At 34.7% G+C, this 23,591-nt stretch overlaps 1 protein-coding gene across 32 annotated transcripts in view; it reads right to left on the bottom strand.

Moving 5' to 3' along the window:
* trol (terribly reduced optic lobes) overlaps positions 1–23,591 on the bottom strand; it is a 1,501,851-nt gene that overhangs the window by 259,719 nt on the left and 1,218,541 nt on the right. For 24 of the 32 annotated variants that reach the window (XM_069835996.1, XM_069835998.1, XM_069835987.1 and 21 more), the window contains 3 exons: positions 18,847–18,954; positions 5,546–5,659; positions 1,401–1,517 (listed from right to left, as the gene is read on the bottom strand). The exons of 1 other annotated variant lie outside the window; for it this stretch is intronic. In XM_069835996.1, coding sequence (XP_069692097.1) covers positions 1,401–1,517; positions 5,546–5,659; positions 18,847–18,954 — 339 coding nt within the window. The remainder of the gene's footprint in view (positions 1–1,400; positions 1,518–5,545; positions 5,660–18,846; positions 18,955–23,591) is intronic. 7 more of the 32 variants (XM_069836007.1, XM_069835999.1, XM_069836017.1 and 4 more) reach the window with 3 other exon arrangements.

The raw sequence follows: 23,591 nt of genomic DNA on the forward strand, positions 1-23,591 counted from the left end.
ACAGCACCGGAAGGAGGAAGATTTGATCCGGTGCTGTGGATTGGATTCGGCGTAGCTCAGTGGTCAGAGCGCTTGGTACGTAGAACCAAGGACCCGGGTTCGATCCCCGGCGCCAGAGCGAATTTTTCTCCTCAAATATTAATTTGATCCGCCAGTTCGAGATGCACGGATAATAGCAATAAATAATTGGTGTTGTTTAGGATCAATGCCTCTTCATTGGTGAATGGCACTTCTGTGGGTAACAAATTCCTATCATTGACAACTGACATTATTGCTGAAGATATGTCTTTCATTTTTGAACGAAAATGTTCCTGCAATATGTCTTTCAATTGTGATTATTATTTTTGGAAAACAAATATAGTATCTTTCATAAGTGATTGGTCATTGCTATTGTCACGGAAGAAAGGTCTTTCATTGCCAAGTGATACTTTCTGCAAGTGACATTTCAATTGGAAAATGACATTTCTGCAAAACAAAGTTTTTGGTAATGTCATAGAAGAAATACAGCCTGGCAGTCATCAAACATAGGCCTATTTTTTCTGGAAAAAAAAAATACTAATTGACAATGAAAGATTACTCCCGCAACAATTGAAATTGACGATGAATTGTATCTCTCGTGGCAGTAACAATCCCCAATGTCCTCATTTTCAAGGTTTAATTTTCAAAATTAACATGAATGTTTGGAAACAGGACCTGTGGATTTAATTTTTTTTTAAATGCTTACTTTTAAACAACGGAAGCTAATAGTCTCGACATACCTAGTTTCTTTTTTTTTATTATTCACAGTTAGAAGCTCAGAATGACATGCGGCACTTCTTTAAGATTTGAAGTACAGAGCCCATTTCACTTCCGTTTCCCTATTCTTATCGCTTTGAACTGTTACCTCAGTCTGCTTACAACTGATTCACACGAGCTTTCAGACAAGACTCATGAGCTCTTCGCCACACTTGTCGAGCATTTTGCCATTTCTTTAATTCAAGGGAGAGGAATCGCCTTGTTGTACTTGCTAAAAATTCCCGACTTTTAAATAAAACCAGATCAGCACAGAAATATTCATGGACTGTTTAAAAGAACAACCCTCTATTGGACACGAGTGACTGAAATTTGATTGAAGGGTGAAGTTCATTCTTGCACTTTTATGTACTACCGTATTATCGGTATAGGCATACCCAGATTATAATAATTTAGGAATTAGGTACCAAAACATGCAGCATATTAAACATATTATGAGTTCAATTTAATTGCCTGATATGGACTTTGCCTTATTGTGCGAATTTTAAAATGTTATTTGGGGGGAGGTAGTAGGTCCGACTTCTTTTGTGTTCTCATTTTTACGTTTAAAGTTATGGTAATTTTAATTATTCCAAATAAGGTTTTGAGCACTATGCTGACATACTTACAGCATCCTTTCTCATCTTCCCCAGTCACACATTCTTCAATAGAATTGCACCTTTGGTTAATACTGAGACACACACCGTCATTACAGCGAAACTGATCTTCTCGGCAAGTGGGATAACCTATAAAAATCAAAATGAGGTGTTAAAAGTGTCAAATATTGCAGTAAACTCTGCTTAAGCAAATCTTACACTTGAGTTGTATCTGAAAATTTGAACACTCCAAGTACCGATAAAACTCATGGCACTAAGAAGAGGGATAATACTGATCCAAGTAAAATATTTTCCTATGTCGCGTTCTGCTATTTGTAAATTAAGATACTTCGAAAAGTTCTCAGTGTTTTCTCCAACTTGGTAGCTTACAAATTAAGTTTTCCTATGATCTCTACCATACACAGTACCGGTAACGGTCATTGCGCGACAGTTCTAGCGCACATGCCAACCTTACGAAGTCATCTGCGATTTGCTGACGTGGAAAGTGGGGAGGTTGCACATGTGTGGATATGATCAGAGACGGACTGTGTTATTCCTGCTGGAAATAATGTTGTGTTTCGGCCCTTATACTTTATATGAAAAGAAATGTATAAAACAATAACTTATGATGAGGTTTATTTAAATTACATTATCCTGTCTAGGACTAACGTTACGGAATGCGCGCTGGTTCGAGTCCTCATGGGGGAAGAAATTTTCTCATGAAATTTCGACCAGTGTATGGGATCAGTGCCCACCCAACATTGTGATGCACTTGGGAAGCTACGATAGCTAGCGAAATCCGGTTGTGAAAGCCAGCTATAATGGCTGGGGGGGGGATCATCGTGCTAACCACACGATACCTCCATTCTAGTTGGATGATCGTCCTCTGCTTCGGTATGTGAACGTGAGGACAGCAGCCGGCTGGTTAGTCTGGGCCCTCCAAGGACTGTAGCGCTACGGATGATGATGATGATGATTATGATTATTATTATTATATTATTATTATTATTATTATTATTATTATTATTCTTAGCTCAGTTGGTAGAGCAGCTGGCTATGGACTGGAAGGTCCGGGGTTCGATCCCAGGTGGTGACAGGATTTTTTCTCGTTGCCAAACTTTCAGAACGGCCCCGAGGTTCACTCAGCCTCCTATAAAATTGAGTACCGGGTCTTTCCCGGAGGTAAAAGGCGGTCAGAGCGTGGTGCCGACCACGCCACCTCATTCTAGTGCCGAGGTCATGGAAAGCATGGGGCTCTACCTCCATGCCCCCCCAAGTGCCTTCATGGCATTTAACGGGGATACCTTTACCTTTTATTATTATTATTATTATTACACATTTATTTACATGCCGATTTCTCGTTAGTAATTAATATTGTAGGCCTAAGTTAATCCGGTGCTGTGAGTGTGACACAGGGCCCCAACTTCAGAACGGGCCCTGGCCAGGGAAATAATAATAATAATAATAATAATAATAATAATAATAATAATAATAATAATAATAATAATAATAATAATAATAATAGCAACAGTGGTATTTGTTGGTACCTACACTAAAACTATAGGGGACGAAATGGTATTTGCCTATTTCATTTCTAAGTCAGCTTGTCTATTTTTCTAAAGCCAAAGTAGGTTACATAAATAAAAAAAAATAAAAGTAAAGTTTGTTTTCTGCTAAATTGCCAAAAAAGGGGGTCCAGATGTGTTAAATGCCTAGGGCCTTTGGATCTCTATGTCTAGATCTGGTGACACATCATTCATTTAGTGTTCTGCCCAAGGGCAGGTCTTTCGCTGCAAACCCAGCTTTCCCCAATCTTTCCTATTTTCTGCTTTCCTCTTTGTTTCCTCATATGATCCATATATCTTAATGTCGTCTATGATCTGATATCTTCTTCTACCTCGAACTCTTCTCCCGTTCACCATTCCTTCCAGTGCATCCTTCAATAGGCAGTTTCTTCTCAGCCAGTGACCCAACCAATTCCTTTTCCTCTTCCTGATCAGTTTCAGCATCATTCTTTCTTCACCCACTCTTTCCAACACAGCTTCATTTCTTATTCTGTCTGTCCACTTCACACGTCCCATTCTTCTGCACATACAAAGCACTTCACTAGTATCTTCCTTAGTTCTTTTTCCAGAGATCCGCAGATGATGCTCCTTTTTCTATTAAAAGCTTCCTTCGCCATTGCTAGCCTCCTTTTGACTTCCTGGCAGCAGCTCATGTTACTGCTTACACCCTAAGTATTTGAAGCTGTCCACTTGCTCTACTCGTCTACTTCCTCATTTAGAATTCGCAAGTTTATCTTCTGTATTTTTCTTCCTATGATCACGTTCTTCGTCTTATTTGCATTTATCTTTATCCCATACTGATCACAGCTGTCATTTAACTCCAATAGCATATCCTTCAGTATAATTTCCTCTTATGCTAACAATGCCATATCATCAGCAAATCTTATGCACTTTATTCTTCTTCCTCCTACTATCACTCCTCCATGTTCTGAAAACAGTTCTTAATTAAGAATTTAAGAAAGCACATGGAACAACAATTTTAGAGAAGCAAGTATTTTATCGAATATTCCCTCACTGCACTTTTTCCCCGAAATATACAAGTAAAAAATACGGTGCGCGATTTATTCAAAATAATGTTGGCGACATTGCCCCATTTTTCTCCCGCGCAATTGCTAAAGTAGTAGCGTGCCATTATCTTCCCGCGCGGATATTTCAATTCTTAACATTGTTAAATGGCGTTTGGATTAGCAGTATATGTGTCAGAATCAAGTTCAAGTGTAACAGTAATAAGTGTATAGTTTGCGCGTCTTATATTTTCAATGGATCTGAGTGCATGGACACGCATAACGCTCCCTCTTGTTGAAAAGAGCATCTCGAATCAGCTGGACGGAACAGGAGTACTGTGTATGGAGAAGTGAGTGTGAAGACCGTTGCTTACGATGAAGACGAATGCCCGGGCGAAGACGTGATGGTGATGACGAAAACAGCGCAGAATGAAGAAGTTAACAGTGATAGCAGGTAAGATTATAACAAACCATGTAGAATCAATCATACATTAATAAAGGTAGTTAATTTACTGACGCGTGCTATTAATATTATATGATATCGTGTACACGGCCCATTAAGCAAGGCAACTGACATGCAATTTGTCGTGAATACATTTGTTTTATTTTTGTATTTTTTTTTTTCTTTTCCCCCTTTCAAAGTGGGATGCGCGGTTTATTCGACGGTGCGGAGTATTCTAGGAAATATGGTATTTTGATTATAAAAAGTTCTATAACGTCGATATGTAGCACCGAAACGTTGGATGTCTCTACATACATCTATGCGTAGGCCTGGGTAGCGCAGTCGGTATAGTACTGGCCTTCTGTGGTCGAGGTTGCGGGTTTGATCCCGGCCCAAGTCGATGGCATTTAAGTGTCCTTAAATGAGACAGGCTCATGTCAGTAGATTTACTGGCATGTAAAAGAACTTTCTAACTGAATTGACTTGTCACTATCAATGGACGTATGGCATGTCAAAAACCACTATTCCGATAGCCTATTCTGCAGTAACACGGACATATACTGTACCGTATAACCAGAAGGGAAAAAGGCGAAGAAATTAAAAACAAAAGTACATATCGATGCCTCTAGATCCAAGACTACGTATGTGATTTTTCAAAAATTTTCAGGAGAGACATAAAACTGATTATTATTTAGGTATACAGTTTTATGTCTCTCCTGAAAATTCTGAAAAAAATCACGTAAGCTTACGGTACGTGGTATTAGATCTAGGCATCGATATGCAAACATTAGTTTTCACATGAACTCTGAAAGCAATGTACAAAATTTCCCAGTTTTGTACGTTCATCAAATACATTAAAATACCGATACCTATATAACTAACAAGCAAACATTCTCATGGTGGCATCATATAAAAAAGTTATTTTTTTTTCTTTCACCATTTTAATAACGTAAAAAGGCGTGTTTAAACTTATACAAATTTTGACATTACTAACATGGTGAAAGAAAAAACAACTATCTGCCTCTATGAGAATGTTTGTAAGTTGTTTTAATTAAACTTTATTACACAATTTAAAACAAAAATAGTACATTATTTCATTCCATAAGTACATATATGAAGGAAAATCCAGCGGGAATCTAAAGAGTCTAATGCCTAGCGAATACTTACCATTACATAGTTCTTCATCTGAGCCATCTGGGCAGTCATAACGACCGTCGCATCTCACAGCCACACTGATGCAAGTCTTATCCCGGCATTGAAACTCGTTGTGTTCACACTCCTCTGAAATATTGCAAAACTCCGATCACTAAATTGAACAATGTGAAATCTTTCAAAATTGTATAAACATTTTCACATAATTATATCATGTATAACTGTGCAAACTTGTCTCTAGGACATACATATTATGCAGTATTCACATTCACATAAATAGATGTGAAGCATTCTAAGTTAAATTCACAATAATAGTTACTAGATATGTGTAAAAATTACAGTATTTCTTAGCTTTAATATTTGACTATAGAATCTCTATATTTAAAGTTCAATTTTCATATTGAAGAACTATGTGAAACTCACATTTACAGATTCTTATGACATACATGGTACAGAATTATAATTTGCAATCTTATTTCACTTAAAATTAATGTACAGATAACTAACAAAGATATATAACAATAACAAAATGTTGAGTACAGATGCATAATTATAATAATATGAGGATAAAGAACAGTTGATTTGATTACATTTCTACATTAACATATAATTATTCTAGAAAATATCGTACAAATAATCTTAGGTCAGTACTCTCTATATAGAGTGAACCATAAGAAATGTAATTAAGTTCAGGGAGTTATTCTTTGAGATATTTCAAACAAAAAGTTTAATACAATTTTGTCCGTTTTTGCGTCCTATTCGAGATAAAAATTGTTTTATATTACACATTTTATAGCTTGTTTTGGGAAAGCCATTGATTTAATTCTCTATACATTCAGTCAATTTAAAAGAGCAGTGTATTCTGATAATAAATGCTTCAAAGTATTTTAGTTTTTTCCTTTAAATGTGCAGAAATTTTATCCGAACAAAAGTAACTTCACGATCTCCAAAGGACTTTTACAATGTTGCATTTGCTCGGATCAAATTTCTGCACATTTAAAGAACAAAATGTCAAATTCCTTGAAACGTTTATTATCATAATACACTGCTCTCTTTAAGTTGACAGAGCATATTGGGAATTAAATCAATGGCTTTCCCAAAACACACAATGAAATTTTCATAGGCCTATATAAAAAAATTTTATCTCGAAGAGGAAACAAAAACGAGCGAAATTGTATTAAGCTTTTTTGTTTGAAACATCTCGAAGAGATAACTCCACTGAAATTAATGACATTACTTGGTTCACCCTGTATACCGGTACTAATTTCTTATTAAGTTTTGCATTAAATGGTTTAAGAAAAAATTAAAGAAATATTATCATCGCTTCTGAAAAATATATCATGCAAAATACTGGCATATTCAGCCATTTGTAATATATTATAGAAATGTTACATAAATCTGAAAAGTTATTTTGGGAATTAAATTAGCAATTAACTTAAAATTCAAGTTGACTGCGAACTCAGGACACAAATTATAATTAAGTTATGTTATCTGTACTAACATTTTATATCATTACTTTATTAATCTTGGAATGGCCATTTACAAACTTCTCACAGTCAGCACTCCATTTAGACAAAAGGTACAAGATATTAAATTTATGAATTACTGCACACTGAATTGTTAATACGCATCTTATTACATTGTGCAAAAAAAAAATTAATTCTGATAATATTTTGTATAAAAATTAGCAAAAATTTGATCTTTTTACAATTTTACTGATTCAGAAGTTGTAAATTATAAAATTATGTCAACATTTCAAAATATTATATTATAATTATTATACATACATATATATATCGAAGACAAAAAGACTGTGCTGCTTTTATGAATAAAAAAGTTTAAGTGTAGGTACTCAATTGAGACATGACCATTGCAAGGTTAATACGCACATTTCCATAACCCAAAATCAAGTCTACTATTAGAAAAGAATCAGAAGGTTCCAATTATCACTCAGATTAATATAAAATTGAGAGATGTTAGATAAATAATTAATACAGTATTACAATACAGGATTGAAGGAAATTTAAAGTAAGTGATTCCAAAGACAAAGCAGCAATAAAATAAAATAAGCAAACTAATTAAGAACCATAATGAAGGAAATAATAAATGTTCAAGTCGAAGCAGCTTGCAATAAATAAATTTCTTTAAATGAAGAAATTGCTGCAGAATCAGCTCAACAAATTGAATAGGAAGACTTGCAATGGTACAGTTCATAAAACATGATTTGCATGCGTTCTAGTGAAATTCCTTTAATATATCGTGTTTTTTTCTGGTTAGGTTATAGGACATAGGGGTTTAATATTGTCATAAGAAAGCTTTGTATAAAAATATGTAGAAATTTCTAGCTTAATCGGGGCATAGTTAGAAATTAGCAGGCTTTGATATTTTGTAAAACAAGAAAACATCAGGCTTTGACTTAGCAATCATAAATGATGTTCTATTGTTTTACATATTGCCAAAGCCTGCTAATTTCTAAATATAGCCTCCTGATTAAGTTACTTTTTTGCACGATCGTGTTTTCTTTGACTGCCTCCGTGGTCTGTTAGCATGCTAGCTTCCAGGCTTGGAGGTCCCGGGTTCGATTTCAGGTGAATTTTTCTTGAAGAAAAATTATCTGGGTGTCTAGAGTCTGTAAATTTGTATGAATGTGAGTGTGCCTGGTTAATATTAATTAACCAATCATAAAAAAATATAAAATTATACATTATATCAGGACTGTCGCTGGGCAGTAACCTGAACACACGTTTCAGCGTCACATTGTTGACAAGTAACTCCATCTGTAAGCACAACCATAAAGCACTAATAGATGCTATAGAGTTACCAACAACGAAAAAAAAAAAATCGTGTTTTTGTTGTATTTAGAGCTATTGTTGTTAGGCCTTGAAAGTTAGAATTCCTACACAGAAACTTGTTGCTAGGGAAAGCATTCTTCATAACGTAAAACTATACTGAAATGGACCCATTACAGTGCACTTACTGTTAGTATCATTAGAGTACAGTCTTGCGAAGGCTTTGGAACAATATTGCTCTAAATTTTCAATGCAAAATATATTGTATTTGCAATTTCAAAAACATGATCGTGCAAAAAATGCTGTACAATACAAGTTTATGAAATTCATTACGAAATCTCGGAAATTTAAAAACTCGTTCTGTTCGTGTTTTAAACTTTTCCTCGGTTCTGTAAAAAGCACTCCCCAACCTTGTATCGTAATATACTATTTTTTTGTTTTTATACATAGATTTCTTATAGTAGGCCTAATGTTAAATCACTATGTACTATTACTCAGAAAAACACACGCTATATACCTGCGATATCATGAACTTGTATCTCTGTCATATCAGGATGATAACTTTGTACAGCTGTACACTTTGAGCGGCTTCAAATTTACTATTTCTACAATACAGGGTAGATGTGAAATAACCTTGCAGATTGAAAGCGACGATATGTTACACTTAAATGAATAGAAAACCAATATTACGTTTTGTGATTAAATGCACGGATAATTAGAAAATTAAGTTTGAAGTTTCACCAGTCTGGCAACATCGCCGCTAGCACATTCTACTCATGATACAGAAGTAAGAGGTCAACGAACTCGGTGTCTCTCGGTAGGCAAGCTGCTCTCTGCCTAAACGTTGCCACTTGCTCGCATCGTGAAGTGGCTTCAAATTGGGTTGTTTTACGATGCTGTATCAACATCTCAGGTTATTTAGCGTCTGAATGAAGTGAAGGTGATAATGTCGGTGAAATGAGTCCGGGGTCCAGCACCGATAGTTACCCAGCATTTGCTCATATTGGGTTGATGGCAAACCCCGGAAAAAACCTCAACCAGGTAACTTGCCCCAACCGGGAGTCCAACCCGGGCCACCAGGTTTCGCGGCCAGACGCGCTAGCCGTTACTCCACAGGTGTTGACCAAATTAGATGGTTTTAAAATTAAATTTACACGAAAATCGTCCACGCTATTGAAATATGCCAGAGGAAGAAATTATGACTTACTTATTTACTTACTTACTTATTGGCTTTTAAGGAACCCGGAGGTTCATTGCCGCCCTCATATAAGCCCGCCATTGGTCCCTATCCTGAGCAAAATTAATCCATTCTCTATCATCATATCCCACCTTCCTCAAATTCATTTTAATATTATCTTCCCATCTACGTCTCGGCCTCCCTGAAGGTCTTTTTCCCTCCGGCCTCCCAACTAACACTCTATATGCATTTCTGGATTCGCCCATACGTGCTACATGCCCTGTCTATCTCAAACGTCTGAATTTAATGTTTCTAATTATGTCAAGTGAAGAATACAATGCGTGCAGTTCTGCGTTGTGTAATTTTCTCCATTCTTCTGTAACTTCATCCCTCTTAGCCCTAAATATTTTCCTAAGCACCTTATTCTCAAACACCCTTAACCTATGTGCCTCTCTCAAAGTGAGAGTCCAAGTTTCACAACCGTAAAGAACAACCGGTAATATAACTGTTTTATAAATTCTAACTCTCAGATTTTTTGACAGCAGACTGGATGATAAAAGCTTCTCAACCGAATAATAACAGGCATTTCCCATATTTATTCTGTGTTTAAATTCCTCCCGAGTATCATCATTTATATTTGTTATTGTTGCTCCAAGATATTTGAACTTCTCCACCTCTTCAAAAGATAAATTTCTAATTTTTATATTTCCATTTCGTACAATATTCTCGTCACGAGACATAATCATATACTTTGTCTTTTCGGGATTTACTTCCAAACCTATTTCTTTATTTGCTTCCAGTAAAATTCCCGTGTAGGAAGAAATTATTAAAATCGATATGGACAAAAATCACAATCCTACATGCAATATATACCGAATAAAAGGTTGTTAAATAATTGAGAGGGGAGGGAACTTTTTTTTATGAAAAAGAAAAACTAAGGACTTTCCACCAATATGTATTATAGTTTTTTGTTACATACATCACGAGCTATTCGCTGTTGAAATTTGCAAGGCTATTTCACTTCCACCCTGTATATTGAGATTGTGCCTATAAATAAAATGCTCTAATTTCGGCAGCTATTTGTGAATTGGCAAATGCATTATTCTGATGTTACAACTTAAGTGTCCCTTTTTTAAATAAACTTCTCACACAATTTCTTTCAATTTCTCCCTAATGACAGAGAACACAAGGATTTGAATTTTTTGTCCAGACGACAAAAATTCTCGAATGATATGATCAAATAAAATCTTCTTAATTCCATTTATTGACAAATTTGAATTATACGCAGTTCTGTCTCCTTCTTCTTAAAGCTTCCGTATTCTACATGTAGGCCTATAGTCAGCCAAATTTGATAAAGAATTAAAAATGTGGAGATCTAATCATCACAACCCTCTTCAAAATCGATTTACTTGAACAGTACCATTACAAATAATTTCATAGTTTATTCTGTGTCAGACTTCTTTCGACCTATAACAAACATTTCTTACAAGGTGTCTGGAAGTAGTCACAGGCTAATTCCAAATGGAAAGTATTAATCCTATTTTTATACAATTCTGAGTTGCATTCTGCTCACAGTACATAATTAAATATTTCATTCCTAATAATTAAGTTAAAAATTGTTCTAAATTAAAATGATTTTTTGACGCTAGATCTCCTAACTTTTAATTTAAAAGCAACTCAACCGAAAATAAAAATGTTCTTTCTACACAATACTCCATTCTCGTATCTACTTGTTAGGTACAAGTACCGGGTACTTTACCATCTACAAAATTTTGCTTTTATACATACCATGAAATATAATTCATACTTATGAATCAGTTTTGAAAATATAACTATATAAAAACCAACATCGAATGTAGATTAATTTTATGAGCTCTTAAACACAGATTGCACAAAACGGTATAACTTAATTTCCATGGAATATAAGGTTATACGAACTTGTATATGAATTGTACGAAACTAGACCTGATGTATGAATAACACAAAGTTAATTGTTAATTCACAATATTTACTGATGTAGTGATATACATACCTCATAGTTCTAAAACAAAGTTCAAAACTCTTGTCTATATCAGTAATAAGTATCCATTCTTTGTACAGTAACATTAAAGGAAATGTTACAAGAGAAAAAAAAAAGAGTTTAGTACTCCGTTACAATACCCTTGCAGTGCTAGGTTAGAAAGGAAACAACGAAATGTATTTAGTATTCCAACACCATAGCCTACTATGTTAGAATTAGAGAAAATTGGTAAGTACTCCAAAACCATTTCCCTTGCATCAGTACCGGTGTGTTAGAAACAAAGTGTTAAAACTTAATACAAGACATTCCCACTGAGAACTTTTTTTACACCTTTTACATGCATTTTCTATAGACCTCACATATCAGCACATATTGTAGGCCTATATAAATGGAGAATTCGTTAATTCTGATTAATAATTAGAACTTACTACCAGTACTAACAAATTTACTGGTACATGGTAATGAACTTAATTTTCATTTTTATTATTACTATATTTATGTTGTTATTATTATTATTATTATTATTATTATTATTATTATTATTATTATTATTATGAGGAGAAAATATGAAGCTCAGAACTAAGATTTTTTTTTCTCCTGATTTCGACATTACGTACACCCGAGTTTTAGAAGTGATATTTGACATGTAGTTTTATTTAATAGTCGGCCTGGATGGCGCGGTCGTTAGAGTGCTGGCCTTTTGTGTCCGAGGTTGCAGGTTCGATTCCGGCCCAGGTCCGGTTACAGGCTTATGTCATTAGATTTACTGGCATATAAAAGAACTCTTGCGGGACAAAATTCCGGCACACCGGCGATGCCTATATAACCTCGGCAGTTGCGAGCGTCGTTAAACAAAACATAATTAACAATTAATTTTATTTAATATATTTTCTATTCCCTATATAATGGTTAAACATTACTAAGCTTACCGATTGGGAAGTATTACCTAAATAAATATTAGGGGAGAGTTGGGTAGTATCGGACATCGGGTAATATCGGACAGTGAGTTTCTTTCATCTACCACCAGATGATAGTACCTGAACGATATGGTTACGTTTCTGTGATGTCGCATACAGAAACGTAACCATGTTATTCAGGTAATACCATCTGATGATAGATGAAAGAAACGCACTCTCCGATATTACCCGATGTCCAATACTACCCAACTCTCCCCTACATATACTTCATGAATCTAACAGATACCGGTATGCTGTTTTTTCCTGTTCTGCTTATTTACTCTTGATATTTACTGACTAAAGCAACTTTGATAGTCTAAAATAATCTTCACGAATTGAAATTTCCTTCATTGTACATATATGATAGCACGTGCTAAATTCGCTTTTAAGGTCCGTTACACACTTGAAGAAATCTAGCTAGCGAGAAATGTGTTGCGAGAAAGAGGCGAAGAGCCTTCCTCCACACACTTGGCTAGTTCTCGCTATCACACCTCGCTATCATCATCTCTGCACCGCCTTCATGCAGAGAGCATTTTTCTGATTATAGTAATCACTAGTTGGGGGAAATATTACAGGTAATTTATTTACGTATACTGTCGTACTTCACAAATTATGTACGAACGCTACTATGTTTAATCTGAATATTCCGATGATGAGAAAATGGAGTTATATGAACATATTTTGTTAATGAAAAGAAAAAGTTAGGCCTCAAATTAAAGCCAGAAATATCTGGAAATCACATTGTATCTCACGAAGATAAGGGCGAGTTTCGGTCACTGGTTTCGAGTTGGATGATGATACATTTAGGCGTTATTTCAGGTTGAATAGACCTCAGTTTTTTGTCATTCATGATATGAGCAGTTCAGAGCAGAAGTGGTGTAAGTCAAAATTGGATAATGAGGTTTAAAGTAAAATTTCTGTAAAATACAGCGCAACGTAGGAATTAATATGTCCTTCGTGCTATCCACTGACTACTAATAGTTTAAATAAATTGAATATTAATTGCTACTTTGCTCTGTATTTTACAGAATGTTTACCTTAACCCTCATTACCCATTTTTGACTTACACCACTTCTGCTATGAACGGCTCATATGATAGAGAATTCTTTGCTATGTTCTGATTAAAATTATGTAAACTGTTAAGACATATAGATACATTATTTCAAATGTTATAATTAATACTACTAAATCTCATCAAAATAAAATATAGCCCTATTTATTTTCAGATCGTCTGATATTTGTCTCCAGATTTCTTCTTTAAGTTTCGTGATTTTATAGTTTTCATCCCGTGTATCATATAAATAGGTCCACGGATAACATCGTACAAGTTCGATAAGATTCTGACTGCAATTATCAGCCATCTTTCCTCAATATCAATAAAAACAATACAATTCATCGCCACCTGTGATATTACTTCATCTTTTTCTACATTCAATCGTCATAAGGAATATAAATGTCAAACATCTTTGATAAATGTGTCAAGAAAATTCGCTGAGCTACCGATTTCAGCGAGAAACTCGCTCGAGGCTTTCGCCTCGAACGAGAATCTCTTCCAGTGTGTGGACGTCCATTTGAATCCATGTTATCAATCTTTGAATTTTCTCGCAACACATTTCTCGCTAGCGAGATCTCTTCGAGAGTGTAACGGGCCTCAAATACTGTGTCCCAAATAATATATTTAAATTTACCGCAATTAGAATTTCAGTAAAATAATCTTAGGAAATTATTTTGTTGAAATAATGTCCAAGGTTACAATTAAGCACGAAATTTTCTTCCTTATTTCCTATGACTTTATTCCTTTACCTAATTACATAAATATAGTACTGATTATTTTATTTACATATACCGGTAGTAAACTAAACAACAATGCAGTACTATAGGCTACTAAATGCGCTGCGATATGAGAGATTTATAGCTACATTAATTATACAACATTATGAATTCTTATACATTATATGCTAATAGTAAGCTTATAATGTTAAAGAGACAGATATAATTGCTACTTAAACATGATTCACTCAGAACCTTTGATGTCCTTACTTTTACTACAGTACTTTCACAAAAAAAAAAATAAATAAATTTCATGGTTCGATTCGAAATAAAAAATATATATAGCCTATTAATTTACTAGGTTATTTTACGACGCTTTATCAACAGCTTAGGTTATTTAGCGTCTGAATGAGATGAAGCTGATAATGACGGTGAAATGAGTCCGGGGTCCAGCACCGAAAGTTACCCAACATTTGCTCATATTGGGTTGAGGGAAAACACCGGAAAAAACCTCACCCAGGTAAATTGCCCCGAACGGGAATCGAACCCAGGCCACCTGGTTTCGCGACCAGACGTGCTAGCCGTTACTCCACAGGTGTGGACTAGCCTATTAATAATTTGGGATAAATGAATAATAGAAGACTGATTATGTTTGTATTCTCTCCCAAAGAAATAGCTTTCAGAAATATTGCATTAAAATGTTTGAACATTTCAAAATTAAATTACACTCTTTTATATGACAAATGTAAACAACTCATTTCACGAAAAATGATTTTCAGATTGAATTTAAAGGTATCTTATATTTTAGAGGAGTTTTAAACCAAATCCTAACAAGTGCATACAGAAAATTTAACATCATTCATTATAACTAATCTGAATAATAGGTTTCCTAGTCTTCTTGAAAGACACGATTTTTAAATTAACAAACAAACATCAAAACCACTTAAACTAGTAATTATTGGTCAGTCTAATTTAATAATTTAAATCAAGCAATTAAAAATTATGTAGGCCTACGTAATGGAAGTCGTCCGTCTGTGTAGTTATGCAATATCACACGGCACAGTATGGTTTGCTACAATTTTAGAATATAGTACGGTATATTTATTTGTGCGAGATCGTGCGTATTTGCTTGGTTTCCGCACAAAACCAATCCGCGGAAAGTCTAAAATTCCACATTCAGTATTCCCAACCTAACACACATAACAATTTCCCTCTTCTTACCGCTTAAGTGACATATTGATTTTACTGCTTTAGGCTTTTAACATATTATTTTTAGAGACGTTCAATATAGTAATAATTATAAATTGGAAACTTACCACTGCAATTATTGTTTTTAAATATTTTCAAAAATTATGTAGGCTAAACTCTACAACTCCACTAAAGTTACTGCATTCGTGATGCAAGTAACATTAAGGAAGCCGTGAAAAAATCAACAAGATTCCAGACTCATCATAGACTGGGGGAAAAAAAGACAGACGTATATCACGGCCTGCTGGAGTATAGTCAACACAGAAAACATTTTAAAGCAACAATGTTGAAGATAGATATTTTTGTTTTGCAAATTTGCCGTCATTGAACAGAAACCAAGATGGAGATTTCACTGCAACTAATTAGAAATTCCTCTTCCAGGTATATAATAAACGATCTTCGCACAAAATAATGTACGATACTCGAGCGGTATGTTTTCTTTCAATTCTCGGAAATTAAAAAAGCGCAACTACGTTTCGCTTTTTCAAACTTTTCCTCGAACATGAAAACTTCAACATACCGCTCTTGTAACGCATATTACTATTACGACTTTATGTCAAGCATAAAATTTATAAAAACGCACAAGGGAATTCGAAAGGAATAAAATTTCAGTGAATGCATATAAGAGACGTAATCTGTGATAACATAATAAGCAGAGGACTTTGGCCTGCAAAATAGTCTGATTTAAATCCGTGCGACTTGTAACTGTGGGAAACACTTGAGGGGAAAATGTATGAAATGTAATTCTAGCTATGATAGCTAGAATTACACTGGCTGAACTTCAAAGAGTGTCCCAAAACTTAGTTAAGAGGTGTCAGCTTTGTCTGGAATGTGATGGAGAGGAATTTCAGACTCTTGTGTATAGTTAATGTTCAGTCAACAGTCCGAAGAATGGTTGGAACTTCAACATTCAACATGAACTGGACTATTTTTACACATACTGTAATTTTGAATGTTGAGAGATCACCATGTTCATAGCTGAAAAAACCAATTGCTTTCCACCTTCGTCCTGGAACACGTGAGCTTTGGTTTACAGAACTTCTTCGCTAGGCCAGATGTAGGCCTACGTGGACTTACTCTGATGCTGTTGAACGGTATGGAACGCAGAATTACCTTCTTGTATTGCCACGTTATTCTGTCTGGGACAGTACTTCTGAAATAAGTGGACAATTGAAAGCGACCACTTTTAGTGACCACAGCAATTTTATATCTTTTTGTTTTGTTGTCATTTGTTCGATAACGGAAGTATTTTGCTTCAAAAAAACTTTGAACAACGTATCAATTGAAACACATTTACGTTTTAACTTTCTGATATGACATTTTTCACTCTGCATACATGAAGACAACACCGTACAAAACTTGCCTTGTTTATAGCGCGCAATAGTAGCTTACCAACGGCTGATCACCTACCCAACACGCTACAGATAATTGAATCCGATTTTTTTTTTCAACAAAACAACTATTTTTAACAAAATAATCTGCCCTCAGTGAGGGTGACCATAAAGATTCAGAATAAAATCACTACAGAATAATTTATAAAACCAAAAAAATTAAATACAGGAATTGTTTAGTAAAACATCCAGAGAAATGCAAACCCAATAGAATCATCAATGGCCAAAATATAAAATTGTAAAATGTAATATTTGGATTAAATCCTTAAGAATATTCAATAAATTGTTTTGAATTTAAAAAATCGGAGACCGTGTCGGACTGTAAAGAAAACAACTATTGCAATGTCCATATTTTATATGTTGTACAGTAGTGGCTGAAAAAGCCGGACCGATCCTTGTAGCTGATTTCAGAGCCTTGTTCACAGTGACAGCACGATAGACTGGTAACTAAGACTTTCGTGGTTCGAATCCTGCCTGGGAAGGAAACTTTTTTAGTTCCTTATTAAAATTTATTCGCAATACTTTTCGATTGCAGCGCGATATTTTACTACTTAATTAACTTATTATTCCCAGAATATGAATTTTACCAGCTTATTTTCTAATGGCTTTCGAAATGGGCTACGTCAGCAGTCGAAACTACAACAATTGCAATAGATTACTGGCTATCTCGTGAATGCGGGCGTGGCATGCGCAGTGGCTCATTTCGGGGACTTTGATTATTCCATCGGCCCAGTTTTTTTTGCCACTACTGTAAAATATTACAGTATTGTGAAATTTTAATTTTTCTACCAATTTTTTTTCTATTGTTCTATTAAAATTATAGCATATAGCCTATTAAGTTTTTGAATCCTATAGGATACTTTGCGAATTTAAGGCTTAACAAAATTGAGTTTATTGGTAATTCTAGTTCTATAGGAATAGATATACCATTTTGTAGAAAAAATACCACAAGTCACACGATATTTCTGTTGTGACATGTGCGCTTGAAAACTAGGTTTCATGGAGAAGGCCTATAAATCAATGACAAAGCTGACACAGAATGAACAAAACTATAGCCTAAGCTGTTGTGTTTGGTAAATTAATTATTTTGTGTCTGAATTTTGGATTTGTTAAAATAACGTTGTTGTCTTTTGTGTAACGTATTATTGTATGAGATTGCATCATGCCGAACTTTATTATTTATATTCTTAGTGACATTTCGTATAGATTAAGATTAGCAGACGTCTCCGTTTCCCGGGGACAGTCTCCGAATCCATTCAGTACGTTTCTTCCCGGAATGCTCCCGGTTTTTTAATAAACTTCCCAAATCATCCTTATTTTAAAATGCGATTTTAGTTTTAAATTCGGAAACGGACTGAAATGGAATTGAATCGGTTTTTTGAGAAACCCCTTAAGTTGCGAAATACAAAGTTTTGGGAAAACACAAAAAACTGTTTAAAAGAAATACATGAGTTAAGAATTATTGGAATATTTGAAATGAGAAATGTTAGCAGAAACATCAAGAATATTTCTGTATGCAAAAGAAAATTCTAAAATAGAATATGATTCAATATTCATGTTTTAAAATGTTTGACTTATGGGGTTTCTCAAAATATGTTAAAGATTTAACAAAACAATCTCTTTATTTCGTGAAATTGAAAATTTGGTTCAAAAATATTATGAATTTGATTCCTAAAACTAGCACTTAGAAGCTGACTTCATAATTTTTCCTTCTTGTCAACAAATTTTATTGTAACCTGTCAATTTGTGAACCTACGATATTCCAATCAGGTAACTACTTGAGTAATCACCAGAAGTAGCTACATAGGGACATTATCAGTAAGGTTCTATTTTGAATCATGTAGCAGACATGAAGGAAGTAAGGTCTTCCAAAAGTAGCAATACATATCTGTCTCTTGGAAAAATAGGTTAGTAGATAATAATTAATGCACTCGTTAGAGATCATAATCAAATCTGGATGCATACGGCAGTTGTGCTCATCACTGCCATCCTGACAGTTGTGAATTCCGTCACACCTGTAGCTCTTCGGGATACAGTACTTGTTCGCACATGTAAATTCATCCTCTTTACATGCTGCAAGAACCAACATTAGAACACATTCATCACACACTTTCACACACGGCCAACACTGATGACTGCACCATTGAGCAACATGCATGCATTGCAACCAAATTAATTTCATCAGGTTTATCCCTTAAAAATTGAAGACCAAGATAACTTACAATACTCCATGTACTTTACTTAAATTCTCAAGGAAGGAAAAAAAAAGGATATACAGTGGTATCTATCTATCACATCGAATATGGCTGATTGGGTTCCCTTGTGCAGGTGGATGGATTGGTTGGGATGGGTCTGCTGGTTTGAAAGAGTTGAATTAGCCAGGAATCTGTGGAATAACTTTGCGCATGTGGGGGCGGAGTCTATCTGTGCCGGAGAGTATTGCGGGTAGTATCAGCTCGAGTCCGCTAAGGGGTAAGATGCTCGTGGTAGAAGGTAGAGTCACAGTCTATAGTTGTTTTTTTGAAAGATGGGACATGACAGTTAAGCGGCCGAGCTTGGAACTACAGTGCTATGTTGCCAATATGGACTACCATGCTGCCAGCTGATGGAAGCTAGCAATTGACGTTAAGATGGCTGACGTTAAAACATTCATTGACAATTGACGCGAAGGTAAGAAAACAATACAAAAATCGACAAAGAATCAAACACGAAACGTATCAATGTTAACATTGTGTGCACAATAAATGTCGCCAAGAGAGCATGTAGGAACTGTAAGTTTGGCAACTCAACCGTTGTTACCATAGCAACAGGCCTACCACGCTATGTGACATTCAGTTGTTTTTCCGATCGCAACGCTCCTGTCATGTCCCATCTTAAAAAAAAAACAAGTATAGTATATACAGTCACGAAGCTCAATACTTATTAAATATGCATCCATAGATAGTTGCTAACCACCAGGATCGCTACTATCGCCTCATCACAGACCCTTCCAATCCGGCATTTGCCTTTATGACTGAGGGAAACCATGAAAAACCCCAGCCAGGTTGGTCCGCCTTGGGGTTTGAACCCGGGACCTCCCGAATGCGAGACTCAAACGTTACCGTCTGAGCCAGTCTTGTGTTTATCCTAAATTGTCTTCAGTAATGATCACGTGACAAAGAAGTCCAATTACCTGTGAATGTCAAGTATTGGTTGAGAATCTGCTCAAGGACGAGCGAAGGGAATAATAGTACATTATGCAACGAGCCTATAATGGTAGTAATTAAGACGCGAGTATGTTTGTTTATGAAACGAGCGCAAGCGAGTTTCATAATTTTCATACGAGCGTCTTAATTATCATAATAGGCAAGTTTCATACGACTTTTTATGCTCGACCATATTTCTAACTTGAAATTATTCATAAGTATTCATGTTATGATTATGTAAGTGAGGAGCGGAACTGACCTGAATTGTGAGATGTGCGCAGACGCGAAAGTATTGATTTTTTCCGAGGCACGAATGTCATTGACCTTGATATAATCTAGAGAATAATATGAAGATTAGTCGTGATATAACCTGGAAATTGATTCAGAATTAAAAAACGAGATGACAAATTGAATTTATTTGAATATTATTTACAATTAACGCTAATTATTATAGTAATAGAACATAACCTTCTGCGACAGTATTGGATTTCCAGCCTCCGTGACTTTTCGCTAATTGTCTTTCGATTGCATATCCGAGAATAATCGATACTTGCGGTTTTATAATGGTATAATGGTGATTTCTCATTGGCTGAACAAATGAATTATAATGAATAGGTATACTTTAATGAGGTGTATTAAAGGGCTACTACCAGGTGTATAATTTCTACATTTCGGCATGGTCGAGCATAAATATATTTTAAACGAAAGATATGACAGCAACAGATATAAGTAATTTTACTTCGATACTCGAGGTGGTGGATTACAGAAATTGACGGTATTTTTGGTCTTGGATAAAATAACGATTTTCTTCCACAATAATGAGAGGAAAATACAAGTAATGCTAAGGAAACACATTCGTAATAAGTACATGGAAATATATTAGTGAAACTACACTTAAAAAAGTGCATCATTTTCAGAAGGAAAAACATTTTTGTGGTTGTAACTGTTGACCAGTTAGTAATGCAACATGCATGTAACACAAGGATGCCTGTAAGCTCTCTGAATAAACTTTGCCTGAGGGTCACTCTTCAATGTTGACACAATAACCTATACGTAAACATGCCCTCGCCACAAACTCAGATACCATTATATTTGCAGTATTAAAAACAACATTACAAAATAGCAATCATGCCAATAATATATTTAATAGGATATAAAATTACAATTAATATTACCAGGAATCAGTTTTTAATGTGAATTTGGCTTAAAATAACAGCTGCCTCATTTCAGAATATATTACAAATTACAAAGCAAAGGAAAAAAACTGATGAAAAGATATGATATTCATTGCTGTTTCTGGTATTACAATAGGCCTTTGTCACTTATAATTATCTTTGTTTGGATAAACACTAGAATAACATTATGAATGCTATGTGTCGACAAATTCAGGGTTCTTTATTAACAAGAAAACACATTCAAGACGCCACTTTCAACTATCATACAACCTAATACGTATAATTTCTAAGAAGCGAAGAGTGAAACATTAAAAAGAAATAACGAAATTAAGAAATGTCTAAAAATATAGGAAGTCTTCCAATAAAATCAGAGTCACATCTGGTTAGTGAGACCTATTGCTACGCTATGGTGTGCAAAGGTCTGTGAAATGTTCCAAGATTTATTGCTTTCTTTCTACAGCTAGGTAGGCCTATCTTGACTATCCCAAATTCTAGGGAACTATAATATAAAAACACTTTTCCATTACCAGGTACGTTGAATATACATACTGTTCTCCAACCAGGAGATCAACCGTGAAAGGAATGTGCTTACTATTGCGTCATCTATTGAGAGCGAAGTAGATAGATAATATTATCGTTATAACGCAGTTTAAAAACCATGCGCTCTCCTGCATATGTTATTTCGTGTATGGAGGGATTAAAAGACCAGGGGTACTATTCATAGACATTTCGCTAGCCCGCGCTACGAGCGTGCTAAACAGGATTCATACCATATCATATCATCTCTGACACTGGTTTATGAATACGAAAAACGTTAGTTCGCTGATCATCCACCGAAAGCCCGCGCTAAGAATGTCTATGAATACGGCCCTAAGAGATTAACAGTGATCTAATTTTGTAACTAGGGTAGTATAAATATATGTGTGTATCAAGGTTATTGTTTGTGCTGTGAGAGCTAGCCAATAGAGATACGAGTACCCACGTGTGTGATCTTATGACATGTTATGACATCAACATTCATTCACAGCATTACCCCGCTTCGTCTCATTGCGCAGAGACTTTCTCGTGGTTGGAGTACAGTATTTTCATAAAATATTTCAAAATAATAGATTTTTGCAGCAATAATATCAATACCTATTTTCTTTCCATATACCTTTATTTCAGCCAAACCTATTTTCTTTCAGAGATGATGGTAATAAAATACTGAAAACAGTGAAGTAACTGGAATTACATAATAACTTACAAGATATTGATGTTTGTATGTAACAATGAAAAATAAAATACCACTCTTTTCATCAGTGCATATTCTCAAGAAGATGAAGTGGTCATAGTTAACTCTCATAATTATTTGGAAAGCTAAAATCAAAATATTTATTGAAATGGTTTAAATATTCAAAAGCTATATCAACTGCCCAGTTCAAAAGGGAAACAACTCAAAATTTAAAGCTTTAGAAACCTGAATTTTAAAACTTCGTGTTGCTGTAAAAAAATCCAATTGACACATTATAATTTGAAACTTATAGTATAGGCCTATATAAAACATCATTAACAACGATCCTTTGATTTTTCGCAGCAACATAAAACTTTAAATTGCACGTTTCTCAAAACTTTAAATTTTACTGGGCCGTCGATATGTGTATATAATCATAATACACTATTCATTTTTGCAGTCAGAAAACTAAATTTTACTATATTTGTTTTGCATTTCCTCTACAATAAATTAAAAAAATATATATTTCTTCACACAAGACTTCAGCCTATTGCAATTAAGGTTTATATTAGACTATTTCATTGTTGTTGAAACATTCAAAGTCGACCTTTTGAATGTTTGCCTTCGTCTTCAGGTGAAAAGGTCGAGAAGAATAAGAAACTGTACTTGTTGGAACAGTTACGAATATTATATATACGACTCAGTCAATTAGATTTGCCAATTTTTTCCTCTCTTTCAACCTGAAAGACGAAAGTTAAGTCAATTTTCGAAACGTCGTGTTGTTGATATATTTCATTAGCAACAGAAAAGATTAGACACGGTATAATCCCTTCCACAATAAAACATAGGTAACTAAATAGTACTCTTCCTTTAAAGTATAATATGTTTATAAACTACAAAATGCTGCAATGAAAATAATTCTAATATATGATAAAGAATACAAATTATGAGGGTTAATTTTAGGACCACAAAATCTTGCATGAGTATTACTTTCCTAAGCTCTGTTACACCATGTAATAATTATATGGTAAAATAACGAGACAAGCAATGGATTAGATGTCAAGACACACACAGTTATAAAAAGAGGTGCACAAACAAAAGAAAGGATGCATCAGAACGAACACACAGTGGAGCTGTAAC

The sequence above is a fragment of the Periplaneta americana genome, chromosome 9, assembly GCF_040183065.1.
Source record: "Periplaneta americana isolate PAMFEO1 chromosome 9, P.americana_PAMFEO1_priV1, whole genome shotgun sequence".
Taxonomy (NCBI): Eukaryota; Metazoa; Arthropoda; class Insecta; order Blattodea; family Blattidae; genus Periplaneta; species Periplaneta americana.